The sequence below is a fragment of the Bombus vosnesenskii genome, unplaced genomic scaffold (genome assembly GCF_011952255.1).
Source record: "Bombus vosnesenskii isolate JDL3184/JDL3185 unplaced genomic scaffold, Bvos_JDL3184-5_v1.1 scf7180000014762, whole genome shotgun sequence".
Classification (NCBI taxonomy): domain Eukaryota; kingdom Metazoa; phylum Arthropoda; class Insecta; order Hymenoptera; family Apidae; genus Bombus; species Bombus vosnesenskii.
This window is the reverse complement of record NW_022883629.1, coordinates 1-20,773: the sequence shown is the minus strand read 5'-3', so window position 1 is coordinate 20,773 and position 20,773 is coordinate 1. Positions and strand designations below refer to the sequence as shown.

At 34.2% G+C, this 20,773-nt stretch overlaps 1 protein-coding gene and 1 long non-coding RNA gene across 2 annotated transcripts; both read right to left on the bottom strand.

The window, feature by feature from the left end:
- Window positions 1-253: 253 nt before the first annotated feature.
- Window positions 254-1,263, bottom strand: LOC117240538. The gene is made up of 3 exons (XR_004494722.1): window positions 1,248-1,263; window positions 531-643; window positions 254-339 (listed from the first exon to the last, which is right to left on the bottom strand). It is a non-coding gene; the product is annotated as an uncharacterized LOC117240538 (long non-coding RNA).
- Window positions 1,264-1,265: 2 nt separating this feature from the next.
- On the bottom strand, window positions 1,266-8,974 carry LOC117240537 (organic cation transporter protein-like; the record flags this gene model as incomplete). Its single annotated transcript, XM_033506555.1, has 3 exons — window positions 1,266-1,546; window positions 7,674-7,932; window positions 8,759-8,974. Coding segments are annotated over 3 exons (756 nt in total), but the record flags the coding sequence as incomplete, so codon positions are not given.
- Between the last annotated feature and the right edge of the window lie 11,799 nt (window positions 8,975-20,773).

Genomic DNA, 20,773 nt, shown 5'->3' with positions numbered 1-20,773 from the left:
AAAAGCACAATGTTATACGAATGAAAAATATTCGTCTGATTAAGTCAGAATTATCGACTTAGGTTATTTAGAAGATTGATCAGTAATATAGAAGGGTGAATATATAAAAACGAAATGTACGAACTATTGGAAACGGCAGAAGCCCAGATGCTGAAGATACCAGAAATGACGAGGGAACCACACGCCAGCCATCTTCTGCCCCATCGATCAAGAACGAGCGTGAAGAACGTGTCAGCAGGCAGCTCGGTTTCTGCAGCAATCGTGAACGTAATAAACACGTCCAGGCCTAAATTATCGACGTTTCGTACGTGACCATCGAACACCAAAGAAATCGCCATCCTATATTTCGTAAAACAATTTCATATGATAAAGAAAAGCACGCTATCGTATTTCATGTGAGAAGCAAATTCCTTGCTTCAGAAATGAAGTATTTTTAGACAAAAGATATAAAACTGTTCGTGAGATTTTTACAAGATACAATTCCGATTTTACGTCAATCTATTTGATATCTGTTTAATAGCGATACGAACCAAATAACAATAAATAGAATCGTGATATTCCGTAGTCGTGGCGTTCTAAATAGATCCAACACGGAGTACGTTTTGTCTGCTTCCTCCTCTTTGCAGATTCTGGCACAGGTTTCCTGTTATTAGCAAATTTTTAACTAGTTAATGTCGTTTGTCTGTTTTTCTTACAAATTTATGTGAATCTGTTATGTGTACAAAGATTACGATAAAATCCGGAAGAAAGTTTATGTTATATTTGTATGAGACAATCCTTTCGAAATAGTTTACTTGGACGTTCGCAAATTTTTTCATTTTACTTTATAAAACATCAAACCTCTAAAAGTCGATCATCTCCTTATATCGTACATTAATGTTAATATTGCCATGATCTATTCAGACTGAGCAGTTTCCAAATGTTTAATCTATTTGTATAAAAATTTTCAAAGATAAAAACAATATACAAATTCAATAAATAACATTACAGAAATAGACAATAACAGACAATAACAGAAATTGACAGCAATTTATCGCTGGCAATTTAGGTGATGAATAAGATATAAAATTACTAGGTTGTAAACAAATTTTCATTACGTAAAAGACCCAATTAGACTTCTATTCAAAGAAAATGATTATATGATATGCTTAAAGGCATATAAATTGGTATCTATAGAACGCACATAAAGCAGGAAAGATCATAAAAGTAGAAAATACGGAAAAGATTGCGGTAATCGGTTTATTTACCCGGAATCGTCTATAGCTGTCATCGGGCACCTTGGTGCCGTTGATTCGCTCGAATTTACCAAGGATTTTAATGGCCCTGTCTATCTGACCTTGGCTGACCAGCCATCGAGCGCTTTCCGGTATCAACCATGGCGTACCTACGGCTAGAACAAGAGGAACCGAGGTGACAATACAGGTCATCCTCCAGTCGGCCAAATAATAGGCGATCCAGGGTAGAATGCAAGTTGCAAATGTGAAGAATATTGCGATCGACATATTCGCCACGAATGTCCTCCACTTTGGTCCAACGTATTCTAATACTGGAATAAAAAACATAATATTTAGAAGAATCATCTGTGAAAGAAATATTCTGTGAATAAAGAATGGAACAATATATTAGGTTGTCGCAGAAATTTCTTTCGTCTCGTAAGGAGATAATAGACGCATACTATTTTTTGTTTTATATTATTTTATTGAATTATATTCATTGGGACAAAATAGATCATACGTAATTCAATAAAATAATATAAAACGAAAGAAACTTTTGGGGCAACTTAACGCAATATGAAGAAGAAAAAGTTGAGTTACAAATATATAAAAAGTAGATATACAATATATAGATTAATTTAACAAACGTGTTTAGTTCTACGATTAAATCGTGTTTAGATCTAATAACAAGGACTTTAATAATTTCCCGATGATTGTTCAAGCCCATTTAAATTTCCGTAAGTGTTTCGATACTTATCGACAAGAATACGTTTCTATTTACGAATTATACAGGGTGGTTGGTAACTGGTGGTACACGCGGAAAGGGGATGATTCTACGTGAAAAAAGAAGTCGAAAATATAGAATAAAAATTTTTCGTTTGAGGCTTTGTTTTCGAGAAAATCGACTTTGAATTTTCGCTCGGTACGCGTGCACTTTATCACATCTCGTTATAACGGATCTCACTGTAGATCGTTGTCTCAATTGACGTTATTTTTAAAATTTTTTAAATTTTTAAATTTTTAAATTTTTAAATTTTTAAATTTTTAAATTTTTAAATTTTTAAATTTTTAAATTTTTAAATTTTTAAATTTTTAAATTTTTAAATTTTTAAATTTTTAAATTTTTAAATTTTAAAATTTTAAAATTTTAAAATTTTAAAATTTTTAAATTTTTATTCTATATTTTCGACTTCTTTTTTCGCGTAGAATCACCCCCTTTCCGCTTGTACCACCAATTACCAATCACCCTGTATTTCTTAAAGATACAAAAGGTAGAATCACGCGTAACTAGCAATATCATAAATTAACTGTGAATAAACGGATCGTTAGAGTCAAAGGATCATTTACATAATTCAAACACGAGCGTGTGTTACCTTGTTAAGCTATTTATGGTAGATATTGAAAGATCGATAAGCCTGAGATACATATTTATGTCGAAACGAACATTCTCTATGGAAAGTCGAGTCTAATTCGATGAAAACAATTGACTTCCTGAACGAACATATCGATATATATCCACAGTGCAATGACAAGTAAATATTACTCTATTTTCGTACAAGAAAACAGATTAAAACGATGAGAACTTATCTTGAACAATTGAACTGACCTTCGCGATGAATGAATCTCGCAATTTCACGAATACGTAGACGAAATTAATGTCTGGTGCGTATACGTCCAATAACTTAGAAACGCAAGGTTGTAACTCTTTAATCGCATAACAGGACAAGATGCAATAAACACGTGGAAATATATCATAGTGAACAACGTCTATTTGTAGTTGCCGCAAAATAGGGAGTACTTGCTCATAATGAAGCAACCGTGTTAGCCACTTAATAGTGGCTTGCTTCTAATCCGGAATCACCTTCAATTAGTTGTAACTAGTGGCTTCCTGATAATTACCGCTCAGTGGTTGTTTCTTTTTTTTTTTTTGTTTGCTTTATTATAATTGCGATGCTCGAACCATGTTTACCATGGAACTCGCTTCCTTATTTAAGATCACTTTGTACCATTGATTTTTACTTTTCATGCTTCATAATGAACCAATTTATAATTCATAATAAACCAAAATGACGAACGTTCGTTTAAATCACGAGTTTCAGATATTTCTATTCTCTAAAATACCTGAATTAATTTTTATTAAATAAAATAGCTATAGGATAATTCCACAAATCAGATATTTTGAGCAGATATCTCGGAATTTCCTGTTTAATTCGCCGTAAATTTTCCCAATACGCTCTGGACCTCCTACATATATATAACGTGTCTATACATAACTGTTAATTCATCATTTTCTCGTAATCCTAACAAACAATGCTTAAAAACTTTAACTACATTTTGGATTATTATCTCGCACGAATAAATTTTAAGCTATTAATCGCTTTCCTGAAAATCTGGGTTGGTTATCAGCTTCGGTACGAGACCATCGAGTAACTCCGGTACGCATGAATGGAAATAATCTCCCAGTTATATCCAAATGTTTAATAATTTTCTACATAGAAATTTAATGAAAAATAAGAATAGAAGAACCTCGCATTACAAAAATCAACTTCCATGAAATCTAAATATTATTTATGCTGTCTGTAATTTTCAACATCTTCTTTCGCAAATCATCATCACCATCATCATCATCACCATTGCGACAGCCATTCTAAAATATATGTATCATTAATTTAATAGAAAATAAGAGTAGAAGAACCTCACGTTATAAAAATCAATATTCATAAAACCAACAAAATATCGTTTTTTAAATATATGTATCATTCAGTTTGTATTGCCTTTACAACGCGTAGATAGGGCGAGGAGATCTCTTCTGAAGACGAGATAGTATTCTCATAGAAAGGATACAGAAAGGAGAAGAAGACGTAAAGAAGCTTCTCTGAGACCACTCGTTTCATCACTTCGCCTCTCAAGGTTTACTGCCTTTAACATTACATTATTCGCGCAGAAAAAGTATTCGCTTTTCTCCCAGCTGTTTCCGTCACCCTGTAATTTCATATCGTGTTACCGTTCGATCAAAAGCGACAACTCATTTATTGTAAACGAAGATTCCGTGCGGCACAGTTAGCAAAGATAAATTACAGACGATCGTATTAATAATAATAATCTGACCGATATCTCGCAATGCGACCAATCGATAAACGCGAGCACCGTCCAACGCAAGGACGTTGTTAACGTTTCGAAACTGATTAACGTTCGTTCTCTTCTTTCTTTTCTTTCGTTTCTTCCTTCTCGCCTGTTGGCTCGTAAAAGTATCTTAGCATTTATAGACATTTTTTATTTATTTATATTTATTATATATGATGGTATCATAATTAGTACAACAAAGTATTATTACGTTTCTGTTATATATTCATGAATATATTGGAATTTCATTAGGATCGTAATAAAGTCATATAATAATTATATCGAATATGACGTCAGAATTATAAATACGGTTATTATAATGCAGAGTTTCAATTAAGTAAATTTAAAAATCTATATACAAGATACAAAATTATTTAGCGTAATTACATATTTCACAGTAATTACAAAAATATTTAATTATAAAAATAGTCAAACATTTATTATATTAATAAATCCCGATATTTGATAACCATTTATTACATGTTTAAGATAACTATTTATGCTGTATATTTGTACTAAATAAATGTTTGCATTAAATATCTCGTAACTTCTATGTGCATCTTCAGAAATGCTTCAAACTTTACCAATATAATCATTACAATACTAATGAAATTTCAGAATGTTTTATATAACACATATTCTACATACATATAAATTTTCTGTGGCAAATATGTAAATGCTTTTATAAACTACTAGGTTTATACGCTTTGCAGTCTCATATTTTCCTCCCACTGTTAGCATTATCTGCAGTTTGTATGTGAGGTGTATGAAGTTGATCGAATTCTACGCTTTCAACGAGCTGGTCGAGTGAGGTTCTGCTTGAATAAGTTATAAATCCTGGCAGGAAGAAAGGCACGTGTTATTGATATCGACTGGTTAGCTGGAATGTTGAATAGGAATTTAAAGAACCAACTCAAACTTTATCGATAATAAAATATGGAAAATATGACTGCAAATAATATGTGAAAAATGATGGAAATATTCTATAGGATATTTGAATGTTTATTAGAGAATTTTAATAATAATATGGAACATAAAGAAGAAAGAAATTCGATGATACTAAATAATGATGATACTGAAAATTTCAGTGATTTTTATTAATATAAAATTAACATTAATATAAATAAAAACAAAATCTACTATAAATGATATAGACGAACTTTTTAACTAAATATCGTTAGAAAAAAAAGTGACACAAGTATACATACGAAACAATACAAAAAATCCGCATCTATCTAGAGAAATTTGTTATGAATTTCAAAGTCTGTATAAATACGTATACTAATACATAAAGCTTCTAAAGCTCTAAAGTTTTAATGTTTAAAAAAAAGTACAAAAATATTTCTATTAAAATATATATATTTTCCACGGTATTTTCTACGCAGTTTCTACAATTAAGGATTTCCTCGTTCCCATCGATTTTTCTCTAGTTGTGAGACCCTCGGATAATCACGTCCCTTTCATTTTATCTTCGCTACGCTCGATTATAAATACGGAACTGAATATAGAATTATTTGCAAATCAATGAATCCGATGATGTAATTTGTTACGCGCTCGAAACGAATTAGTATCACTTATCTTAGTTTCAATCAATACCTTACTTTCTCAAGTCATTGATTAAAATACGATTTACACTCGTACAGATCGAGCCTTCTTTCTCAATATTTCCGTCGAATATTCGTGATCAATCGTTTAATCGACCTTGATAATTAGAATAGAAATAAGAAAATTCGAACGCCAAATCATTAACGAACCAGCCACTTGCTCACGAATCTCGTCAACTTGGCCTTGTTTTGTCGAACAAATTGTAAATTTTTCCAACCTCGGCTTGAGTCATCGATTCAGGGTTAATGCACGCCACCTGAGTTTCTTTGGTCTCGATTTTCACAATTGGAATGCTGTCTGCAGGACAAACTTGCTATTCGATCAAGAAAACTCGTTTCAATGACTCGTCTGATGAACTTTCAATCAGCGTTCTTACGTTTCAACAGAGTCTCTTCAAAAGTTTCAATCAGGGTCTTAACGCTGTACTTTCAGGGTATAAAATATCTTTCAAGACAGAGACTAATCTAGATTTTCTCTTCAGTATATTGATATTAGAACAATAACTGGAAAATATATTTCTACAGTATTATAATTGAAATTTTTTCATGTAGAGTTATAATAAAATTTTGTATTATAAATTGCCTGTATTATGGATATCAGACAATGAATTCAGCATGAATTATATCGATCTTATATTAAACAATTTATTAGAATTTTCAATGGAATATTTAAAATGTTACTTGATTGTTTTATATTATTATGTGATATTTTTACGAATTTTAAATAAGTTTGCTAGAAGAAGATGTTCATTTTAATTAAAACCATATACATGTATGTATGTATATATATACATAGATTTATAGTTGTGGAAGCGTTCGTTGTAGAACCATTCATTCGTTACCTTCGCTTTCCGTTGGGAAGTGAAAATTTATGAAAACCCTGGTATGCTATAGTTGTCCAGAAATGAAAAGCAATTTTGAACAACTAATCCTTTGTAATGAGAATATTGTCTCGTTAAAAGAGAAAACAAAATTAATACATAACTGATCGCGAAAACATAATTGATCGAGGGAAAATATTAGTATAGAAAATGATTGCGAACTAACTACCTTTAAATATTATAAATATTCAATGGTATATATAAATCCAAATATCTTAAAGTTTCATATTTTTATCTTGCATGAAATTCTTATAAAACAAGAAAATTAATTTTTCTCTGTCTCTCTCCCTCTCTTTGATATAAACGCCGCAGTTAAAAAATAAATATGTATGACCTCATGTATATTCATATGTATTTAAGCATCTTTCTTCGTAACTTTGAATGGTTTTCAATTTCATTTAAATTGTTGCATGGCAACGTGAGTTCTGTTGCAAAATTCATATACTTGTAGAAACGTCAGTCGTAAATCAAGCATAACAACAGTTTTACAGTATGTTGTAGAGATTACTTTGTTATTTAAACTTAGAGATCTTCCTGCTTACAGTAATTACAAAAAGTAACTGTACACCATCGTATTTAGAACAGCATTTATATATATACCAATTAATTAAGACTAAGTCTTAAGATAAGACTGATTAAAATATTAGCTTTCGTATCATTTGTAATACTTTCATACATGCTTATAAATAATTAATGCTATCAAAATGAAACGTAAAAACTGATTTAAAAAAAAGGAAGAGAGACGCTTCATTGGGAAATAAGGATACATACGTACAAGTACTTTTTGTAGCCACTGTGTGGCTTTCAAACTCAATTCCAGGGCAAAAAAGAAATTATTGAAAAACGGTTATCTAATATGTACATCATAGTGAAGCAATTATCAAAGGCGAATCCAACGAAAAAACGACACAAAGTGAACTGCCAGAAGCTACCCGTGAACGCAGTAGCCACCCCAGCGAGAAATCCCATTAAATTAACTCCGAGCAAAGCTGGTATTCTTCCATATTGATCAGAAACCCATCCAAAAATTAATCCTCCGAAGATAGCGCCGATGAAGAAGATACTTTGAGCTATGGTTGGCAATGTATCATACTGACAAACCCATCCCAGCTGCAACAGAAAACTACAGTCGAATGATTTACTTCTGATCACGATCAGCATCACGGAAATCTTATAGCAATTTCAACGCCTCGATTAAACGAATTTTCGATCAAAGTTTCGAAATTCCTAATGATCTGTCCTTTTTTCTTTGCCTTTGAGGAAAAAAGAAGGAGAAGCTTAAGACCCTGCGCGTTCTCGCGTCCTTCTTCTGGATGCTTCCTACCCCTCGATGAATAATTCTTCTCCTGACGAGCGACGCAAAGTTCATGGAAATCCACTGGAGCAAAAGGTCTTGCAATTTATGTCGAACAAATCTGCGTGTTCGCGCTGTTGCTCGTTATAACGTTTTATTAAAGTTTCTTTTCAATCCGATATTTTCATTTTCAGTTTTATCGCAACCTAGTTTTATCAGCTTTCATAATTCGAAATTTTTTATCCTTTTTTTTTCTTTAAGTATTTTTATAAATATTTATTCGATTGTATTTTATTTGGCAATGTAACGCTTGAATTTAGAATGTACTCTGTAATTTCACTACATGCACTAATTATTACTGCAATATGTACTAGTAATTCTGTTACATACTATAATTTTCCTCTGTGGAAATCGACATTGTTAATTTTCCCACTTCTGAACTATCGATCTTTCCACAAACGTTTATTCGACCCTTTTCATCGTTCTTCTTTCTTTCCAAAAATTGTACACTACGCTTATTTTTTATCGAAATAGATCATGCAAATAATCGAATACGACATACACAGTATAAAGGGATTGATTGATAGGAACGGATAAAATATTCAAAAAGCAGGAAATTACAAGTCGAACATTTTCTGTCACCTCGGATGCCACAGACGCATAAGGGACGGTGGTATAATTAAATTCCCATCCTTGTTGGCAATCTTTCGTTGGCCACGATGGGTCCGGTACGTGGCTTCCATTTAGCAAAATTTCCGTGTAATTTACATCGTACATGTTGCATCTCGAGTAACCTTCGCGGTTGACTGGTATCGCCAGCGACAGCCTGAAACGAAGGAGAAGATAACGTAGATTGGTTCACGGTCTTCGATGCCGATGGACGTTCCGACAAGCGAGTAATTAACGTTCTATTTGAAACTCGACAAAAAACATTGGGAATCTCGAGTATTTGTTGAGCTAATAATATTGATTGTTAAAGTCGAGTCTGATAAAACGTATTTAATTGGAATTTCATTTAAAGCGAAGAAAGTTATTTTCAATTGTAGCTGGATGTACGTTAATTGCTGTTTTCCTGTCTTTACAAATTACTCATTCCTTTGTTTCATCGGCCTTTTCGATTATTATTGTCTCGTATTATTATTGTCGAGTATTGTCTCGTGGTTATTATCTCAACGCTTTTATCGTGTCAATTTATTGCGTTGTGTTCATACGGGTTTGTAGAATATATAATAAACAATGCAATGAGAAATGAAAATGAGAAAATTTTGAAGAATTATTAAATTAGGTAAATTGAAGGGAAAGAAGTTCTGTGAAGGAACTGGATTGGATCTAAACAGATAATAAAGAAAGATGATCCAAGATTTGCGACCTCCAACGTATGTCGAAAACACTTACTCATTAATAACGAATGTCATTAAGATAATTCAGTGACGGTAATTGCGTCTGTTATTCTGATGAATGTTACATAACGAGATAGGAAGGCGATGTCATGATGACTGGCGCTGTCTGAATCAAATCAACCCTATTCACAACCAGATAATACCGTCAAACGATGTTTACATTATTATAATATGAAATCCAATTTGAAGGCTTCGTGAATTTCTATTATCTTTCAATGAAATTATGAAATAATGGCGCAATTTAATGATAAAGATTATTATTATTTCATTAGGCTTGCTGTATAATTTGCTAGATTGTCTTCAACCAGATAAATATATCAATAATTTTGGCAATGGCTATCATCACATACTTTATCGAAAGAGAGAACATTGGTTCTCTTTGATTTTCGATCGTTGAATCGTCGAAAGAAAACTTCGCGGCTCAGAGAAAGTTCTCCTACAAACACGTACATAGCATAAAAATCGGTAACACGCGGAAGTTCTACAGGAAAAAAATTAAAAAGACTTGCTGAGCAAGGCAAGAACTTTCCAATAAAAGGTGAGCATAATAATAAATAACACTTGCACGGATGCTTGCGGAAGAGTCGTTGACTATATTAAGCTAATACTAATTATGAAACAATGTAACAGTAACGGTACTAGTCGTAATTAACATACATCGTTAACATTATCGTGATATCGAAATTTCTTCCCACAAGATCACCGATTAATTGCATCGATTTGCGAAATTCTTAGTGTTCGATGATTATCATAGTCGAGGAAAGGTATTTACAAGATATTAACATCCGCATCTAATCACATCTCGTAGCATCGCGACTTATCACGCGTATCGCCTAACCTTTACATGAATATTGAACGAACGAACACTTCGAACGCATTATGCAAGTGTACGTTACGTTTTTCATTCGCTGGTAAAAGCTTTCAAAAACGAGTTAATGAGCGAATGATACGTGGCATGCGCGAAAGAAACGAATGCTTGCCCATAGAATAGCTGAAAATGATTCGAAAAGTATACTAGCAAAATAACAATAGATTCAGATGATAACTGACCAGTCGACCAGGATTAGTCACAGTCTTTTAACAATTCTATCGATTTTTTGCTACTATTATACTTATTTACTCCAAAGCTAAGATCCTACCTAGGCTAAACTAAACGTTAACTATGACTCACAGTTGGAAAATGCACTTATCTTATACGTAATCATTTATCAATTACTGAGTTCGTTAAGTTCTATTTTTGTTTGCTGAAAGGAAAAAATCTTCCATTAATTAATCATCGCTATATCGTTGTTTGCTATTGTCTTTCGTCCGATCGACAATCATTTACCCATTCCATCGTTGTAGAACTCTTCATTTCTGGTTCCCATAATCTGGTATTTAATATCATCGAATTTATTTCGAAGCACGTGCACGTGCCAAAAAATTAGGTCACGGAAGCTTTATGCATTTCTGTGAAATCTGAAAGGGCAAAATTGCAAAGTACACGTGTGACACGTGGAAATATATAAAACATCGGAAAGTAGCACGCTTTGTAACGTTTAATCAAGGTAAAACAATTTTTTATCCAGCTTCTAGTTTTTTCTTTCGCTTCCTTTATATTCTGAAAAATATGCGTAAAAATCCGCAGGCTACGTATTATGACGTAAACGGAATGGAACGAATCAATAATAGAATAAATTAAATAATATTAATATTAAAATATTAAATAATATTAATATTAAAATATTAAATAATATTAATATTAAAATATTAAATAATATTAATATTAAAATATTAAATAATATTAATATTAAAATATTAAACAATATTAATATTAATATAAAAATTATAATAATAATAATGGATAATAGAAGAAATTAAGGACAATGGAACACATATTCGATTTATACTAAATATCCGCGGCTGTCCTGATATTTATTGCCAGTCGCGTACATACGTTCAAGTTATAATTTCTAATACCATTAGAAAGTTAGGAGAATTTTAATCGAGAACGAGCTCTATACCCTCTGAACGTAATTTGTTCGTCACTTAATCGCTGCACGCGGTAAACACTAACGAGCAGCTCTTAAACAAAAGTATTTGTACGTTATGGTCAACAACGGGGTGACTAGTTATTAGCGCGTTCTCCTGTTTCATTAAAATTTTAATTGCATCAACGTAGTACGTTCTATGGTCGACGTCTTAACATAATTGTACGGATCGAATGTCTTTACGTAAAACTGTCCCGTGCATGTTGACGATTCGCGGCCAATCAACGATATCAGGCCGAATGTTGCGTGCTCAACGCTATTTTTTCGCGTTCACGCTCTCATTGTTTGCGCGAAGGTTCAACGCGTTCGCGCGGCGTACGCGATAATACGCGCTCCGGGAATTTGATGCAAGGAGCATTGTGCGAGCGCATCACGTTGCGACACCACATCCTTTGCCTCTCTCGAAACGTCTTAATAACGAATTATGGTGCAATCGAACCATGCGCGTATAGCAAAAAGCAATCGTTTCTAGCCGTTCACTTTGAACACCGCGAAGGTTAATTTGGCAACTACATATATATCCATGTATTGTGTTTCTAACGATTGCCAAATGCTATTTTCATACATATAGTGATGCCATCCTTTTGTTACGAAGGATTAGCATCAGAGAAATTTTCGGCTTATTACGCATATTGAAAATGTAACGTAAGATTCATCTTTTTTTTCAGCAAATATGCAGAGATACGCACAGGTGCGTTTGAGTATTAGAGCACCTACTGGTTACATTTATTGGAACGCTCTAGCGGATTTTACGCTGTAAAACATACGACGTGAATGAAAGTTCGGATTTATAATAAAATAAGCAGAAGATACATTGGGAAAAAGGATCTCAGCAAGATGATAGTATTAGGACAGCGTTAGGAAACGGTAGGCCAAGAAAAGCCGGTCGAAAGATGATTCGTAGAACTAAAGGAAAGTGTTGAGATATTGATCCGTTTCATGGCGCCGATGCGAGCGAAAAGCGAACTAAAAATTGCGCGTTTAAGCACTAAAATGTCTATATACTATCACGAAACTACGAAATATTACTAATCTTCTATTTACAACAAAGCTCGTAAGTCTCATGACCAATTTACACGAAAAAAGATCGAGTTAGGGACACGATAACGCGTTAATGAAACTTCTAATCCCTAAATCTCTAGAGAGAAATCCTTAAAAGCTGTAGATCCTTAATAAACAATTTACCGATTACGACGATAAGTCCCCTGATGCTTGTAACCAATTTTACACAGAAAACGGATCACCAAAGTTGCAAGACTTTCGAGTTGGAGGGAATGACGCGTTAACGAGAGCGTCGCGACGTATAATGTTTACAAAGTTTGCGTGGAAATTAACACGATCAGGAATAAGCTGGATCGTTGTCACCGTTTACGATCGTGTTTCCGAGATGAAAGAAACAGCTACTATTATGCAATCGATCGTTTCGAACTAGTAAACGGCGTAGCGAAATAAAACTCGGTGTAAGTCTTAACATACGTTCACTAGCAGGAACGTGTTTTATTGAAACTTTTACGACTCGCTACCGACTGCTCCAGCCGTTGCATTATTTGAATAACATCGAAGGTTGTTGACCTAGCAACCGAACGAAGGTGCGATCCAATTGGATGTGGATGTAATTAGACCTTGAAATACCTTTCGTCATCGAGCATTTCCAATTCCCCGCCGAGTGTCCTCCATTTTTGCGCTTAGTCTTTACGCTCGATATCGTCGCGATTTGCAAGCACTCGCTAGCAACAGAATGTGCGATCGTCGTCGCGCGTCGCCGTTTCGACAGAATTAACGTCGTTGGAATCTCACAACGATTGAGAAACCGCATATTTACTTCGCGCGAAAACCACGATGAACGAGTTATGTCTCGTTCGGGCTAATTTCTTTGAAGTAGTCAATGTGTCGATTTTTAATTTATGCTTCAAATATGTAATATCGGAAAATAAGGATAGAAATTTTTTTCCGATTACTTCCAATTTATTAATATTAAATTGAATATACAAATATAAATTGAACAGAGAACGATATTTATTTAACGGAAACTAAATGCAATACTCGTATCTATATCAAATAACTTTACAGTTATTTGATCACTCTCGTCACAACGAATCTAACACACACACTCTCTCTCTCTCTAACAACTCTATCAATTCTCACGACTCTACTCTTCGACGACTCAATTAGCTCTGATCTTCGCCACGCTTCGAACCCTTAGGAGTAGATCGACCAGGTTTGCACGCTCTGTTCAACCTGGCAACCAGCACAGATCTCGCACCGGATATAGGCAGATTCATCTGTCGAGCTTAGTCCTCAGCTCCTCCAGCGTCAAATCCTCTTCACCCGACAATCGTTCGTCGTTCTACGATATTACAGTATATATAGAGTAAGAATATATATAGAGTATATATAAGTACCAAAAATACACCCTAAGACGTGTATGCGATCTATGCTGTATGGGACGTGTTATAAATGGTTTCCGCCACTCAACCGCATTTGGATTTGTGAACACGATCGAACAATTGACACGAATTATTAATTCCCGTCTCTACTCTAGTAACGATTTGCTTTGGAACGAGGTCGAATCGTTCTGATTCCGCGCATGATTAACAAATAATTACAGAGGACATCAATTACTTGGATGGTGTTCGCCATTTCAACATAGCATCGATGACATCCGGTAATTGGACTCAAAGTGATTTGCTTAAACCGATTAATTTGATCAAACCAACCAATTACTTTAATTAATGCAAGCTGTACTCGAGATTCGCGCATCTTGTGTATACACACCGGGTCAGACAAAAGTTTTCATTCATCCCAGTAGAACTTTCGTAGTCCTTGAGGACGAGTGTCGCTTCTCGTGCATCTAAAGTTTCGTTCAAATTAGCCGATTTATTTGAATTCGATCGACTGGAAACCTCTTTGTCACTGTGAATTTGTTACTTAATTGATACTCTTATACGCCTTTGTCCTTTAAGGTCTTACATCCATTTTTAATTAGTCAAGTCGTTTGACTTTTCACAAGTATTTTGAAACTATTTTACTAGCGCGAATCTACTTTTTTTTACTTGAGATTATCTGCTATTTTTATTGAAATGTATATGTACGTATATACACTTTTGAATTTTAGCCTTCTATTATTCTTATATCCTTTAAACGTCATTTCAAGCTTCAAGCGACTTTAACTCAAATAGCTCGATTTCAAGTTCTAACGTATACTGTAAAGCACACTTGCGAAGTGAAACAGTAAACACGATATGAAAACTCTCTCCCCAGTAAGAAATCGAATATCCAATTTCAATCGTGCTTCATCGATGAAGCATCAATGCTACGTAGAAGCATTGTGGCAGCCGCAATGCGGATCCGTTGCGGATCCGAACAAAAATTTCCTGGCACGATCGTTTTCGTAACGCTATTAGCCGTTTCAGTATCAGGGATGTTTTAAAAATCCGTATCGGATTGTCGAAACATACCGTTCAACGCGTTCACGCTTCACTTCATCAGCTATATCAGAAACGTTACACTAAAGAGTTAAAAGGTTGCCAAATATTCGTGCTTTACCTTTTGTTTGTGTGACGTTCTGTAATTGGTTTTCCAATTCAAGAGGTAATTTATACATTAGTTTTTTCTTTATTTGGTTTACGATTATTTGAAAGAAAAGTAATTACGAGAGGAAACTCTGATAGACTAGTGACAAGCTACGTTCGGAACCGAGCGCGTTGTGAATTGACAATCGTAACCAAACATCGCGACACAGTTCACCACACTACGCGTACAGCATGATCACGCTGAGTGGCGTTGAAACGGTTAACGTAACTGCGCGTACGACCGTCGAATGGCAAAGATATTCAAGCTGAGAATCGTCTTCAGATGCTATAGACGACAACAGTACTGACTTTCAAGGAGAAACCATTCGACATGGTCTTATGCTTGTGCCGGGACCTGCGGTTTGCAGTCTCTGCATCTGCTATCATTCGAAGCCGAAGTGGTGCCAGGTGATCTCATGCAAACCACCCGTAGTGAGTATATGCTCATTACTTAAACACTTAACACAACCAGAGAGAAACTAAAGCACACCGTTAACGCTTGAACGCTGGTCGTTAAAGCACATGCTACGCGAATAGGGTACACAGCGATTCATCTAACTTGCCTTGAATTACTTTTACAAAGAGAAACATGGACAGGAATAATTTTTTGTTACGAGTCGTTTAATTTATTCGTTCGTTAGAACGATTGGTCTGACAAATTCAAAGTCTTGTTCCGTATAAATATTTTTAAACAAGCACGTCATAATCTTTGTATATTTTTTTTATCGCAACGAAACTGTTCAGAGAAATGTTGAAATTATTAATTACAAAAGAAGACATTTACGTTGTAAAAATGTTAGCGAACACATTTGTGAAAAAGTTACTTTGTTATAAATTCTACAAAAAGAAATATTGAAAATCACGCCCCATTTATTCAGTTGCACGTATGAAAAGTATTTTGCATTCGCGCAAAAAATCCCTTAAGGATACATATTTTATAATAATTGGAGTGTCAAAGTTATTACGCGGATTGGCGTACACGTGCCTTTTAATGAAACTAGGTTATTCATTTGTTATTCGTTCCTAACTTTCAACTTTATGATTTTTGCGGAATAAAATTTTATATTAATAATTATTTTATATTAATAATATATTAATAATATATAATTAATTTTATATTAATAATATATTAATAAAATTTATATTATAAATGATTCATTTTGAATTTAATAAAATTAGAGTTACAGCAGTGCAATTTAACAAAGAACAAATAATCATTTGTACTTTATTAAAATGTTCTTTTAGCGTCTCGTTTTAATATTTCTCTAATAGTATTTTGTTAACCGTTATATTTAAAAGAAGGTTTTCAAAGCAGAGACGTACTTTAACGTAGGAAATGGACGTACATTTATAATGAGAATTCAGAAGCAAAAATATTTCATACGAAAATAAATATTCCCCATGTGTAAATAGCTACGTTATGACTTTTATATGTATCTAACGTTTTTCCATGCAAGGTAACGTATATTTGCTTCTTCGCTTCTTCGCTTCTGAGTAGTAAAACCTGGCATTCATGCGGCTGATAGGTAGTTACGCGCTGACAACGAAAAACATAAAATGAATAAAAAGCATGAGCCATCCTATAAAAAAAATAAAGCTGCTTTTATCTTTCATTACATATTCGTCAGAATATTGTTAATAAATATTTAAGTTCAGATTTCAGCTTAAATAAATGCATAGGGTTGGACATTTATTTATATATGTATCTGTGAACGCTTTTTGACATAAAATTTTTATAACGACTAAAATGACATATTCCGATATTAAATTAATTTGATGAGAATAAAAACTGAATTTTTTAAACGAGATTTTGTATGAAGTTACATTTATTGGGAAAAATTCATTCTTTTATAATATGATAAAACGAGACTCATAGTCTGTATAAATCATTTCATGGAATATTATGTGTATGTACATGTGTTCTACGCTTTTATTATAAAAATGCTAAATGAACATAACGATCAAATGCATCGACAAATGCATTGAACATATCGATTGTTATTTTGAAAAATTGATTATCTTTTATTTGTTTCGAACTACAAATTGATTGAGACATTCGTGTTTGCTAAATTGCGAATTTAACGCAATGAAGTCGTCTGAATCCCTTGCGAGCATGTAAATATAGCGTCGAATTAACAGGTCAATTACTTGAGGTTGGAACTGAAAGAAAGAGAAAGATGGAGGAGGGCTTGCCTTTGAATGCTGGACACTTCTAAAGCCCACAGTTCGCTGAAATTGCCAGAGAATTCAATTAAATGGCAAATTAAACCATTGAACTGAATCTGTTTCCAATCGTGAGCTTGGAGGTTCTACCCTTTGACTTTTTAAACCAGTCACCCTTCTTTTGTACGTATGGTAACGAATATAATTCATAAACTAATGAAGTGTGTAATTCAATTGAAAGCTCTTTTCACTGAATTCAGTTTAGACTAAGAAAAATGATATAATAACGAAATTATCAATTTACAATTTATAGAGCGTATACTTTATTCGAAAGTGAAGTTTATTACTGCAACTATTAGTTGGCTATTTATAGCCTGTTTGAAAAGGTGATTTAATTTCGATTGATTTTCGATAAGTTTTTGTTGGTTTACTCAGGTTAATTAATCTCCAATAAAATAGAAATACCAATCCGGTAGTATAATTGCTTTCTTGCTTATTACTTTTTTACTAATTAGCGATGCACGATTCCAGACCAGTAAATATTTTTCCATCGGGAGAAGTCAGGTTGAGAGATGCAAGATTAATACGCTCGTTCTGTCAGTTATCCCAGTGTCTGTTACGCGATAGAAAATGAACGAACTGAATAATAAATGCATTATCGGCATGAAGATTGCTTGATGTAAGCCACCGCTTTTTTTCTATCCTTCCGATACCATTTCTCTTTTTTTTTTGCGAAACACTTTGCTAGTCGTGAGAAGCAGCAATTCCCTTCTGCGAATCAATTACGGTTCACGAGAAATTGTATTATAGCCCGGAACGTATTCAAATTATCTTCAATTATTCTCGGCTGTTTCCATTTCCATTCGTCTCTTACGTAAGTACTCGTTTGATGTACGTATATAGTGAGACAATAATCGTTAACACCTTTAATGTCTTCAGTATTATAGAATAAGACGCGAAAATACGTTGAAACCTGACTTTTAGATTCGCGAGACTCTATAAGGCTTCGAGAGTCTCTTGTTTCAGGCCGAATAAAAAATTGTAGATGAAGAATTACATTGCGAGGTCTGTTAAGGAAAATTTTAAATCGTATCGTTGTAATAGGATTATTTCAGCGAGGGAAATTACGTGTTGCGTGCGAAGCCACGAGCTTTCTTTCAGACTAATATACATAATTGTCCTATCGAACTTTCCATCTAAACCGTTGCGCTCACACGTGGATTTTGCATTTCAATTTTCTTACTTACAGTCCAGTCCAGTGAGACCAAGTTAAATTTTCCAGCCCTCCGAGGTAGAATATGTTTTATAGAGAGACGTACAACGCCATGAAGGGGAGACAGATCAATAAATTGGGTTATCTTTAAATTACTGACAATCATTTCATCGACGCGGTTTCACCGACACCGAGTCCCCCGGCAACGTCTGTCAAAGCTTATTTACCGATACACTGAAATCAACCACAATCATTTTACCGGCCTCTTCCCTTGCTGACAGTTATTATACTCGCTGTCATATGTTATCGTTGATTATACATCTTTATTTACAAATTCGTTCCTGTGTATAACGAAACAAAGGAAGAAACGAAAATGATACGTTTCATGACACATTGTTAAATTATTAATTAACGAGAGTTACATATCTACATGAATGCTTTGAAATGTCAGTTATAATTCATGAAAATGGATACAAGCCATTTTACTATACATAAATAGAATTATAAAGACATGTCACGTACTAATGCTTTTACGAAATATATTTCTGTATACGTTTGACGTTTCTGTATTATTCCTTATGTGCTTTCTGCTCTTGTGTTTAGCTCGTCGGAAGTAAAAATACGTTAAGCGAATCAGCTAATCTATTCGAGCGTTTCAATGGCTCAGTCTTCTCTTATGCAACTACCAAAAGAGAAAATAAGTCTTTGGTTATACAACATTTCATAACGTCCAAAGTAACGGGGCACTAATTAGTTGAAACTTTAAGACAGACCAGATATCAGTCATCGTCCGTAAATACATTTATTACGATCGTTTAAAGTTTAAAGAAACACCGTTATAAAGTCGTAATACGAGACAAAGCGATTCAGAACTCGAATTCATTTGTTGGAACGACGCCATGGGCAAAAGTAGATAATGAAAAACTTTCTTCCAAAGACCATTTGATAGCGCCGACGTAATCAAGAGTGTGACGATATTGCCAGAGACGTTTCTGCAAATAGAAGACTAACTTATTTACGAATTGCCGTAACACGATTGCCGCTGGTAGTATGGTTAGTAATCGCTTTATTGAATTTTCGCTTGATGTGATATCGTCGAGAGTTTCTAGCGAAATTCTTCTCCCTGTAAAACTATGTTTCTACAGCAATGGCTGTAATTTTCGAGTTACCGTTTGCGAAGAAATCTTTTTCTTTGTTACGTGTAATAGATTATTTTTAAGTTTTAAATTACATTGGTAACCTTCTATAATTTATTACTCGAAGGTGGTAATTTTTTCTTAAATAGTTTGTTTTTCCTATAATTATTTTACTACAGAATCCTCAAAAACATGATGTATGTATATGTCGGATCACGATTCGAATTTTGGGCGCGCGACGACTCTTCATGTGGACTAGCCATCGTTTCACAAAGCCGAGATTTTATTTACAAGTATATACAGGTCTATCACTAAGCTTAACAAATAATAGGTACAACTAATAATAAGTCTAACAAACACTAAGCCTAATGAATAATACGATCTATGAATAATTAAATTAAATAACACTATTAGCAATGTTTGAGTTCAAACGAATCCACGCTCACCGGGATAACTCCTTACTAAGCGAAACTAACTTAGACGCAAATGCGATCGTCGAAAATGCTCGATGTATCACTCTCCAAGGCAATCGCAAGAATGCCAGCCTCGTGGAGATTTTTCTCCTTGTACGATTGCATTTTGTTTTCTATACCCGTTTGGAAGCATCGAGGAGGTTCCAAACGGTGTTGCTAGGCACACTCGTTGGAAGCATCGAGAAAGTTCCAAACGCCGTTGCTAGGCAGTTTCTGCCTGGAGTTTTGATTACTAATACAATGTATGTCCCATTGCATCGGCACCTCAGAGGCAACATCACACGTGGCTAGGCCCGCTCTCGAGGCCGCATGCCGCCACAACCACATTTCTCGGAAAACACATACAACCACTCCAGGCCTCCGTTAGATAAAACATCCATCCCGTGACCGTGGCTACGTTCAGCGACCGATTATTACCTCGAACCCAATCTCGCTTATTACAAATCTTAAGCAATTACAACTATAATAAAATCTAGGCTAAGGTACTAGAGGATGTTCCCAAAATTTCCAAGGAAAGGCTTCGGCTTTCCTTTCATCTCCGACACGGCCATCCTGACTATCACACGTCCTTGGGTGTACCTTCGTCAACAAAACAAAAGGAAACAGGATTAGTATCATTGTGATTAGCATTCAAAGTGCCAGTTGCATTCTGCGTGCTTTCAGTCGGGTC